This window comes from Balaenoptera ricei, chromosome 8 (assembly GCF_028023285.1).
Source record: "Balaenoptera ricei isolate mBalRic1 chromosome 8, mBalRic1.hap2, whole genome shotgun sequence".
Classification (NCBI taxonomy): Eukaryota; Metazoa; Chordata; class Mammalia; order Artiodactyla; family Balaenopteridae; genus Balaenoptera; species Balaenoptera ricei.
The window spans coordinates 9,024,332-9,035,911 of record NC_082646.1 but is presented as its reverse complement, the minus strand read 5'-3'; the positions used below and the strand labels follow the sequence as shown (position 1 = coordinate 9,035,911).

Here is an 11,580-nt window from a genome sequence, read left to right as displayed (position 1 = left end):
TTGGGAATCTGCCCTTGTGTGAGCCTTGGATGGAGCCAGGACTTGGCCTCTTTCCGTGAAATCTCTCCAGAGAACATAAGACCTGAGCTCAGCTCAGATGTTCCCATGCAGGTCTCTGAGTCTGGGGCAAGTGACACAAGAAACAAGAACAACTTATATTTCTTTTTGGCACAAGGAAAGACAAAAAAAAATGGATCAGTCAGTAACAAACATCAGGTGTTGGTGGCACCAGCAGGAGCAGCCAGCTCAGCCTAACCAGATGGTTCTGAGGTGTAACTTGGCTGTAATTCCACCACCTGGCTTCCCCTGGTTGCTGCCTGACTCCAAAAACTGGTTCCTCAGTCTGCTCTAAGATTCTGTGAACCACCCCATTTCTTGACAACTCCCTTTTTTGAAGAAGTTAACCAGAATCAATGTCTGCTGTCTGCAGTCAAGAACCCTGGCTGGTGGAATAGGGACTGGAGATTAAGGGGAACGTGGGCGGGGAGTGGGTGCAGGGAAAGCATTCCAGGCTGTGGGGCAGCTTTCTCACATCCCGGTGATGAAGGCGGACACACCCGCCAAAATCACTTTCTTAAAAGGGTGTAACAAACTCTCAGAGATTTTCTTCATTTTGAATGATTTTTCCCCTTCCAGGGAACTGTTGTCTGGATGTGGTTTAGAGGATAAAATGAACAAACATTCCAGATTCTGGAGACCATTCTTCATACTCCTACACAAAGTTTTTTAAACCTTCAATTCTCCAATGACTCTTCTTTTCTTTAATAAACTGCTTTTCTAGCTAAACAGAAATGCATTTGATTAATCGTCTGACCAGCTTTTTTAATTCTCTGTGGGCCATAACAACAACAACAAATAATAATAATAAGGATTACGTTTAACATCTAAGAAAGCTAATGACACAAAAATTATTTTTATTAATGATTAAATTGCTAGTGTGTGTTTATATTGGTCATTGTTATTATAAGGTTCTGTTTTTCATGGGCTCTATATACACTTTGTTGTCTTTGCAATTCCTTATAAAATCAATACATGGAATAGCTTTCTGCACACCTTGTAAAACGTGGAAAATAATTTACTCTTAAAAATCATTTATAGAGTATTATGGAAAGTGTATCTTTGATTTTGCAACAGATCTTTATTCGGAAACAGTCTCCAATTATTACATTGTTACTATGGAAACACACAGTCTGCTTTATGATGTGGTTTTAGAAATACATTGCTATTAGTCTTGAATGATAAGTAGAAGTTTACCAGCAGAGAAAATCAGGAGGATGTTCTGGGCAAAGGGAATCACAAAAGGAAATATTAAAGGTCATATGGGGTGGGGGGGGAAGCACTGCAAATTTGGGGAATGGAAGATGACACAGACTTGAATCGTATACATGGCAGAGACGGGTGGGAGGTAGTTGGGGTAGATTAATGATGATAGTAAATTATATCCTTCTTCCCTCTCTGAGTCCAGAATCAATTGAGAAATTAGACACAGAAGTCAGACAGGAAAAAAAAATGCCAGCTTTATTGCTGATAAGGTTGATTGGAAGACCCAGCTTGGACGTACATCTACATCCAAGGACCTTATAGCTCCCTCATTGCACACCATAGACTAAATTTATGAATCCAGGTCTAAACTGAGCTGGACAACTGTTGATGTTCTCAACAAAGAAACAGAGTTGCAGATGGAACAGATGATTGGAGATCCTGAGAATGTGCCTGTCCTAACTAGAAATGAGGCGAGCTGTAGGAAGGGGGCTGGGCCACACTAAGCCACATTATAAGTTAACTCTCCCAATTTCTGATCAGTCCTATAAACCAGCGGTCCCCAACCTTTTTGGCACCAGGGACCAGTTTCATGGAAGACAATTTTTCCACGGACGGGGCTGGGGTAGAGGGTTGTGGGGAATGGGGATATGGTTCAGGCGGTAATGCGAGCGATGGGGGGGATGGTTCAGGCGATAATGCCAGTGATGTAAGGGATGGTTCAGGCGGTAATGCGAGCGATGGAGGGGATGGCTCAGGCGGTAATGCCAGCGATGGGGAGCGTCAGGTGAAGCTTTGCTCGTGCACCACTCACTTCCTGCTGTGCAGCGCGGTTCCTAACAGGCCACGGTCCGCTGGTGGTCCGTGGCCTGGGGGTTGGGGACCCCTGCTATAAACCATCCTTTCCTTTGGGGTGAAGTGGGGAGAATAAGGGGGAAGAGAAAGGGTTGCTTCTTCATTTACCTGCCAGGGACATAGAGGCTTCTCCCCCACTAGGGAAAGTAAAGCATAATTGAAGCTAGAATCTCATTTGGAGCCCAAAGTGGTTAGCACCAGAGTTTGGACTTCACTGTAGTCGATGGTGAGCAAAATGGGAGAGCCTTGACATCTCCAGACTTGCCTTTGAATTTTGGTAAAGGGCGAAGGAGAAGGATGGGGCTGGAGACCAGGAAACCTGAACTAAGGTGGTGGGAGGGATGTGCAGAATGTCACACATGAGAATAGATCAGAGAGAAAGCTACTCTTAGAAAAGGAATTTAGGATCCTCAGATGAACACATCACTGTTAAAAAGTTCTTTGAAAAGAAGGAAACAATGTTGTCCTTCTGTGCAGCCAACAGAAACATTTCACATCATTCCACTGACCTTACAGCTTCAAACATAATGAGTACAGCCGTTAAAAATCATGATTTTCATATATATTTAATCACACAGAAAGCTGTTTACAGTGTGTTACAAAATGAAAAATAAAGTTATAAAATCATACTTAATATGATCACATCTGTTTTTGTGTGTTTTTGTATATGTTTATGTGTGTATTGTCTTTGCAAACCAATTTAAGCCATCACGACTACACACACACAGGTATTCTGAAAAAATATACACCCAAATCCTAAGAGTAGTTAGTTATCTCTAGGTGGCAAGATCATAGATTTTTTAATCTTTTGCTTACCTATACATCTACATATTCTTACAACACTCAAGCATTGCTTTTGCAAATTTAAGAAGAATTATTTTAAAAAATTAAAAACAAAACACTGTATAATTTAGTATTTTAAGATCTCACTAAGGATTCATTCAGCATTTATTTAGCACCTTCTGTATCTGTCAGGCATTAAGCTCCCTGCATGTGTTAGATCACCTAGCTGAAGTTGGGAAGATAACCTCAAATAAACATTTTCTGAATATATTACTTCATAATCCATATTGCCATAGTCCAGGAGGCCTCACATGTTTATATTACTGACCCTAGTAGATCAGTGCCGTGAGTAAGGAGAAGAGTCTTTAGTGTGTCTCCCTTGACATTTCTTTTTGGCAAATTGTTTTCAAATGAGAGTGAATTATGGACTTGTTCAGCTCAAAGGCAGCAAGACCTTGGTCTTGGCACGAGATGCATATACATGCATCACTATTTCTTACACATGCAGATTGAGCCTCTGGAAGGCAGTGAGCGGTAGGAGTGTGGACACCAGAGTCAGACAGTCTAAATTCAGTTCTTTACTCCACCGCTTACTATCTATTCAATCTTAGGCAAGTTCCTTAACGTCTTTAAGCCTCAGTTTACCCTTCTATAAAGCAGAGAGAATTATCTCATACAGTCGTAGGGAAGACTAAATGAGAACTTATATAAAATGTGATTATTACTGTTTGAAGAACATGAGTTCCTTCAATGTGAAAATATTGTCCACCTTCATTCTCAGATCACAGTCATTGCAAGATACATGAATGAAGGAGGCAAACGGGACAAGGAGTCATGTCTTTAAGGAGGCCAGACTGAATGGCATCTACAACCAAATGTGTGGACAAGCGTCTCGGGGCTTTTTTTCCTCCCGCTCCAGGCCTAATTCTTCCTTTCATGTAGTCTCACAAGTCACTGATGGGAACCTAGGAAACTGTCATGTGAGCAGGTAAAAAGTGGTGAGAAGTGACACTTCGGAATCATCGGGTTTGGGACGCAGAGCATTGGCCTATTGACAGAAAGCAAGTCTCACTTGTACATAGACAGGTATCCTCAAAGAGCAAACATATAAAGGAGTACTTTACAAACACGAATATTCTCCCATTAAATACCTGCTTGCAGAATTACATTAAATACAGCTCATTTCACCTAATAGTCATATCTCAGATTTAAACACCATTTGTCTTTATGTAGAACCAGTGCTGGGGCAGGGAAAGTACAGGATGAGCCTGATTGTTTTGCCAGAAAGTAATAAAGTGCTCAAAATCTAATGGAGATATATTAAAAGGACATAAGATCCAGTGTGAGGAGGGTCACACTGGACAAATCAGGGACAAATTGAGCATCAAAGTAAATAATGACAATAATGAATCATAACTCAGATAAAATTAGAATGTATGAGTCCACAATGATATAAATGAATGAATGAATAAATATAGAAGAAATAAAGGTTCTTCCTGACAAAATGCAAGCTAACAAATAACAAAGGTTTGATGGAGTTAGACAGTCTCCATTTTACAACCATCAGAGTAACAGATTCAGGCAAGCATCATCAATGGCTGCTAAAACTAGGGTGTGAAAGATTGAAAAGGAACGTGACATTTCATAGTTTCAAAATGTCTCCTCACAATTTACTTTTAATTACAAAGGAAAAAGTAGTAACCTTCCCCAATAAATTACTAAGGAACTTGCAAAGTTTCAAAAACTCTTGTTTTATCAGATGTCCCCAGAAGCAATTCTGAGAGGACATAGAATATATTCATTTATGAGAGTAAAGAAAAAGGAAGCTTTGCTCTGAGGAAATGGTGCTTTGCAAGGTCAGCAAAGAAGAACCAGGATATGGTCTTGGTGACTTTTTTCCAAGTGTATTTATCTTTTGAACACAATCATTCGACCTTATAGTCTCTGTTACTCTGGGGGAAATGGGAGTGTCATACCCCATTTGGGAGTGTCATGAAGGATTCACCTCTGTATTGTACAAATTTTTCTTCAGTATGCTGTCTCTGGGATATTAGTTAAAATGGGGAGTACAAAATGAATGCCCAACTGTTGGTATTTTATAAAATTTCTCTCAAAGCCCTATGTTCAATTGGATAGTGATTTAGAGTTTACTATAATACAATACATTTTATATAACACAATACATTTATATAACACAGTACATTTTACTCTTAAGAGAAGTGTAAAGTTGTGGTTTACAAATCATGATAGGGTCTGGCTCCTGCTACAGACGCCAGGTGGCATGTGCCTAAAATTGGGGATCAGGACTAAACATAAGAATAATACAATCAAGGCATCATTGATGGGATATTAGGGGCCAAGCATGTGTTTATCTGTGTGCTGGAAGAGAAGAATGTGTTGCCAGAAGACAGAACAGGGAAGCCCCTTTAGTAAGTCAGCTGCTAAAACTGCTAGATGCTCCAATCTTGCAGCCAACATATATTTGTTAAATCCGCACTCTGCATGTGCTGGGCACTGTGCTGGGTGTGGGACTGTCTCAAAATGGACACCAGGGACTCTGCTCACCCAAAACCTACAGTCTTATTTGTGGTAGGGGTGGATACAGAAAAGAAAGTGAGCAAGGACCCTACATTGTGACCAGCACTTGATAGATTGACTGCAGTGTTCTGCTGTGAGAGCACAGAGCAGAGGTGCAGAAACGAACGGGGTGGTGGGGGGGGGGGGTAGAAGAAAGATATTCCAGAAAGACACCTCACGATAGATTATCACAGACATAAAGGCTCCAGAGTACGTTCCCTTCCTAGAATTAAAAAGATTACCAGCAATATGATTAAGCCAAGAAAGAGCCATTTAAGAAATAAAAGGAGTATATAAGGAAGGAAGAGAAGGATGGAGAAGACATTTTCAGTTTTGCTCCCTCTTTTCTTACCCATTCCGATACCACAAGCAGTTTATGAAGTAGAGAAAAAAAAAGATGTAAAAGGAAGAGACAATAATACAAACACCACCACCACCAAAATTGAAGATGATAAATTTTCATGAGTGCCGCCCTTAACCAGTACAGAGTCTGGCCAAAGTAGACAGTCCAGATATGTTTACACTGCTAGTGAGGGTGCAAGTTGAGGTAAACTTTCAAGAAGGGATTTTGCAATAAAATTCAAGAATCTTGTATAATTCAGTAATTCCTTGTCTAGGAATATATTCTGATTGGGTGGGGGAGACTCAAAGATTTATTGAATGTTGTTAAGCATTATTTATAATTTGGAAATATTAAAATAGTATACAGCAGTAGAAAATTGCTCATTGGATATAATACATCCATATGGTAGAATTTTACGCATTATGAAAACCAAATTGGAGGCAAGAGATCAGAAAAAACAAATTCTTGCTGTGAGCTCTGTCTTGGAGCACACACTTTTGTAACCAGGGCTGGTGCTTCCTTGTTTTCACAGTGTTCCTTTCTCTCTCCCTCTTTTGGGCTACCCATGACCCTTCATATACATCTTTTCTGCTTTTCTATTAATTTATTTATCCAATAATAATTCCTTATTCCCTCCTCTTCTAATTAATTTTCATCAGTTTAAAGCAACTGCTCATAGACTGAAAACAAAGGCAACATTGTGTGTATGTATGTGCAGGTACCGTATACTATACGTGCAAAGACTGTCTAAAAATATATAATAAGCAATAGTGATGGACCCGAGGGAGGGTACAAAAGGGCCGGAAAATTGTAGTGAAGCGGACGTCCTTTCACTGATTATTTTTTGGTAATAATTTTAATTATCATGAACATGTACTGCCCATTTAATATACAAATAAACATATATAGTAAATAGGTTGTAGAAATAATCTGATAGAGCATAATCATTTTTCATTTAAGCAGGCATGAGCCCAGAAAGATGAAGCAGTTGTCCCAAGGTCACACAATAAATTAGTGGAAGTGCTGACACTAGGAGGAGAAGATCTAGCAGGAATGGAGATTAAATTTGCTGAGCACTTGCCATTTAATTTTCTTAATAATCCTGTGAAAACATTTGCTCAGAGACATCAAGTAACTTGGTGAAGGTCACATAGCTACTGAGTAAAAGCGAGGGTTCAAATTTGATTCTACCCTCCAATTCCCTAGTCTATGCTTTTTCTAGGTCTTTATGCTACTCTCCTCCTCTCCCCTGTCCCAGTCATCCAGATTCCATACTGTCCATCCGTCTTTTCTATGCTGTCTAAAGCACAATTCTCTCATTCCACTCTCATTCTTTTGAACTCACCCTTATTGATCTGTACAGTCCAAAGGGCAAAACTGTATATCCATCCAAACTTCGTTTTTCCAAATAGAAGAGACTTTTCCTAAAGAGACTCTCATAAATCAAAGGTATTTTCACAGCATTTCACATATTGTTGCTTCACCAAAAAAATATTTACCACTTACAATTTTCTTTTAAAACAAAAGGCAACCCTGCCTCCCTTTACATAGTACCATTAGGCTGTGGGTCTACAAACTTAAGCTGTACACCTCTTCCACCCTTTACTGGAAGTTGTGTCAGCTAGGGTCCCCACAGAAAACAGATGATCCACTGAAACAAAATGATTGAAAAAGATAACAAGGGAACTATTTGTAGGGGTGTAAACAGAAAGGTGATTGAGAGAAACCACAAAGGGATGATTGAGCTCCCAAGACTAGCAACAGCCAAGAGACATTGCCACCCCTTGGCACGAAGAGACAAAGGAGGCAGCATTTACTGTAACCAGGTAGGAAACAGGGCATTCAGTTCCTGACACTGTAGCCCAGCTGGAAGGAATTCCAGGAAATAAATATCACAAATATCACGCTCTTCTCACCTTCTGATTTCGTCTGCTGATGCCAACCCAGCCAGAAACCAGGGGCCAGGGAGCCCATTGACAGGATCCTCCCGGGGCTTGGAGTAAAGTACAAAGGGCAGAAAGTTAATCTGGAGAGGCACACAGAAAACAGAAGCGGTACTGTAACAGTCAGTGGCCGTTTCCTCTGTGACTGGCTGCTGTGTGGTGCTAACCGGATTACTGACTTACAACACTAGGTTTTCTGTGGTTCTGAAAGAGTCTCCAGATCCTTAGCTGACCACCCTGAGTGGCAGACTTCTCTACTCTTGCTTTAAAAGCACAACTTGAAAACGGGAATGATTGTGTGTGAAATAATTCCCAAATCCTGTCCTTCGTAACCTTGACATGTTCTCTGAGGTCTTCCACCCAGCCTGGCCAAATCCCTTAAAGTCCAAGTCCCAGAAGCTCCACATCACTGTCTCAGGAGGTACCATGCTTGCTGCTCTCCAGGTCCTAGCACACTTCCCCCACACACTCTGCAAAATTCTTCAAGAATTTGTCTGGTCATTTAGCCAAGACCATCTCAACAAAATGTTATACCTCCTACCTTCATGCAAAAATGTGATATTTAAAATTAGCCCTTGAAAAGTTGCCTGAAATTTCTGTAGACAGAACCAGACTTTCATGTCCTAGACCAGCTCACATTTGAAATGAAGCCTTCCAGGTTTGAGGAAGGGCTGAGGGAGGAAGAAAGTGAACAGCAATGGAAGGAAATCAGTATTAGAAATCAAGAGCCTGGATTCTAGTCACCGTTCCGCTGCTGAGTAACTGCATAACTAATGAACCTTGGTGAAGGTGCATAAGCCTGTGTCTATTCTCAGAAATACGATAGAACTTAACTAAATGATCCTAAATGTCCACTGAATGTGAGTATCCTCTAATTTTAAGAATCTTAATTTAAAGGGCTCTTAAAATGGGAAGGACAAACTTGTTTGAGAAAGAGTACAAATTTTCTCCATGTAACCAGTGGAACTTGAATCATCTATGGAAAGAAAAATGTCCCTTTCCTAAGTATTGCCTCTTTCTCAGGAGAATGATTTTTTGCTCAAAGTTTTCTTCAGAGCAATTTTGACGTCCTTATTCCTCAGGCTATAGATTAAAGGGTTGAGCATGGGCACCACAATGGTATAGAACAAGGAGGACACTTTCCCCAGGTTCATGGGTAAAAGAGAAGATGGTTTGAGGTACATGAACGCCCTTGACCCAAAGAAAAGAGAAACTGCAATTATGTGGGAGCTACAGGTGCTGAAGGCTTTGGACCTGCCCTCGGTGGAGCTGATGTGGAGGATACTGGAGAGGATGAGGGCATAAGAAAGGAAGATGGTAGCTGTGGGCACACCAATATCAATACCCACAACAACAAAAACTACTGGCTTATTTACATACGTGCTGGTGTAAGAGCGCTCATGAAGGGGAAGGATGTCACACATGAAGTGGTCAACAAGATTGTTGGCACAGAAGGTCAGTCTCCCCATGCATGCTCTGTGGGCCATGGCCTTAGCAAACCCCATTACGTAGACACCGAGCAAAATAGGTAAGCAGACCTGGGGAGACATGGTGGCCGTGTACACCAGCGGGTTACAGATGGTGACATAGTGGTCATATGCCATCACTGACAGGATGAAGGACTCAGAGACAACAAAGAAAAGAAAGAAGAAGAGCTGAGTCATACACCCTGCATAGGAGATGATGTTCTTCGTTGAGACAAAACTCATCAGCATTTTGGGAGTGATAACAGTGGAATAGCAGAAATCTATGAAGGACAAGTTATAGAGGAAAAAGTACATGGGGGTGCACAGGTGAGAGTTGAGTCCAATCAGGGTTATCAAGCTCAGGTTCCCCACCACAGTGACCATGTAGAAACCTAGAAACAGGAAGAAGAGGGGGATCTGGAGTTCCTGCTGGTTGGTTAAGCCTTCGAGGATAAACTCTGTCACAGAAGAGTTCTCAGCTACCGTTCTCATTTAAGGCACTCTGTGGGAACAAGGGAGAAGAGTCACTTAGAGGGAGAGGGGGAGAGAGCACTGCTGCCCTCCCTGTCACCTCCCAGTTCTTTAGAATTAGATCCACACTTAGATATTTTGGACTTCAGCAGAAAGGCCTTTCCGGAAGCTATGGGTCTGTTCCCATAACCCCCTAGTGACTCTGCCTCTGGAGCACCATCGGGGGACGGATCTGCCTCCAAGAGGAGGGCCACTGCTGCTGGGAAGAAGGGACCCAAGGATGCACTGAGGAGTCTCCTGGATCTTTACTTCAGTCCATTTGTTGTGTCGTTCCAACTCCAGTGTCTGCTCAAGTTTACAGTAACTGCGGTCAGTCTCTGGGAAGAGTCCTCTGAGAGGATGGAGCCAGCCCAGCTGTGCTAGAGTGTCCACCTCATGGTCAACTTGGACAGACCAGAAAAGGAAGGTGGTCCTTCCCAACACCTTTACTACCTGAGGGTGGGGACTTAGGAGAAGTTCAGCCCAGATGCCGTCACTCACCTCTTTCAGTCTGCAGCTTTAGCCCTGTCCCTGTCGGTCCAACTCTTGCCCTCGATTGTTCAGACAGACAAATGGCTCTGGTGCTAACACAGGTGAAGGAACTAAGCGTGGCCCCTTTAGTCCCTGTTCTATTTGGGGGATCAGAACTTGGACTGCCTTCAAATTCTTTCTGAACTAAAGAACTTGACATCTGATTGAGGCTTTGCCCTGAGGCTTTTTTCCAGCTTGCAGAAGGGAGACAGCATCCTCGCCTGTAATCAGTGCCAGGTGGTGACAGGAGACTGAGCAGTTTTATTCTGGTTTTAGAGATCTAGGGACCTGATTGGAAGTAGAAAGCCAGAGGTCCCTTGGGGCCATAGCCCTAAAAATTAACTCTAAAAAGAAGGAACTTTTGCTTATACCCTGGATAATATTTGAATGGGATTTTAGAAACATTATTTGTTCAGTTAACAGCTACTCAGTGAAATGTAAAAATAATAATTTACCACTTATTGAGCACTTATTATATACGTATACCCAACAGTCTTCCTCTCCTAGCACTTGTATGCTGAACCCAGCATGCAAGGATCCAAAGCATTTTACATATAATACTTTATTTTAATTCTCCCCCAAATCCTATGAACTAAGTTTTATCACTCCAATTTTAGAGATGAAGTATTTTACTAAATGTTACAAAGGTCATATGAAATCTAGGTCCATCTAACTCCAAATCCGGTATTTTTAACAATTGCATTTAATATCTCCCTGTGGGAGATAACTAAATGTATAAAGTCTTATCTTCAAGGCTCTGACATTCTCTTGGAAAAGATAAGATAGAATATATCTTACTAAATATGCAAAAAAATAATAAGATCCAGAAAAAATTATTTATTAAAAATAAAATGCATCTCTTCAATAAGCAGTGCTGGGAAAACTGGACAGCTACATGTAAACGAATGAAATTAGAACATTCCTTAACACCATACACAAAAATAAACTCAAAATGGATTAAAGACCTAAATGTAAGGCTGGATACTATAAAACTCTTAGAGGAAAACATAGGCAGAACACTCTTTGACATAATTTCGATCCACTTCCTAGAGTAATGAAAAACAAAAACAAAAATAAACAAATGGGACCTAATTAAACTTAAAAGCTTTTGCACAGCAAAGAAACCATAAACAAAACCAAAAAATAGCCCTCATAATGGAAGAAAATATTTGCAAACAAAGCAACCGACAAGGGATTAATCTCCAAAATATACAAACAGCTCATGCAGCTCAATATCAAAAAAAACAACCCAATCAAAAAAATGGGTGGAAGATCTAAATAGACATTTCTCCAAAGAAGACATACAAATGGC

At 40.9% G+C, this 11,580-nt stretch overlaps 1 protein-coding gene across 2 annotated transcripts; it reads right to left on the bottom strand.

Annotated features, from left to right (window-relative positions):
- Nucleotides 1-8,780: 8,780 nt before the first annotated feature.
- Nucleotides 8,781-11,201, bottom strand: LOC132369574 (olfactory receptor 8B8-like). 2 transcript variants are annotated; one of them, XM_059929262.1, is made up of 2 exons: nucleotides 11,187-11,201; nucleotides 8,781-9,701 (listed from the first exon to the last, which is right to left on the bottom strand). In XM_059929262.1, exons 1-2 carry the CDS (start codon nucleotides 11,199-11,201, stop codon nucleotides 8,781-8,783), a joined length of 936 nt encoding a protein of 311 aa, XP_059785245.1. The 2 variants fall into 2 exon arrangements, with proteins under 2 accessions (XP_059785245.1, XP_059785246.1); XM_059929263.1 differs by lacking the exon at nucleotides 11,187-11,201 and having other exon boundaries at nucleotides 8,781-9,722.
- Between the last annotated feature and the right edge of the window lie 379 nt (nucleotides 11,202-11,580).

Coding starts and splice junctions, on each gene's coding strand:
- LOC132369574 (XM_059929263.1), bottom strand. CDS start 9,719: ATGAGAACGGTAGCTGAGAACTCTTCTGTGACAGAGTTTATCCTCGAA.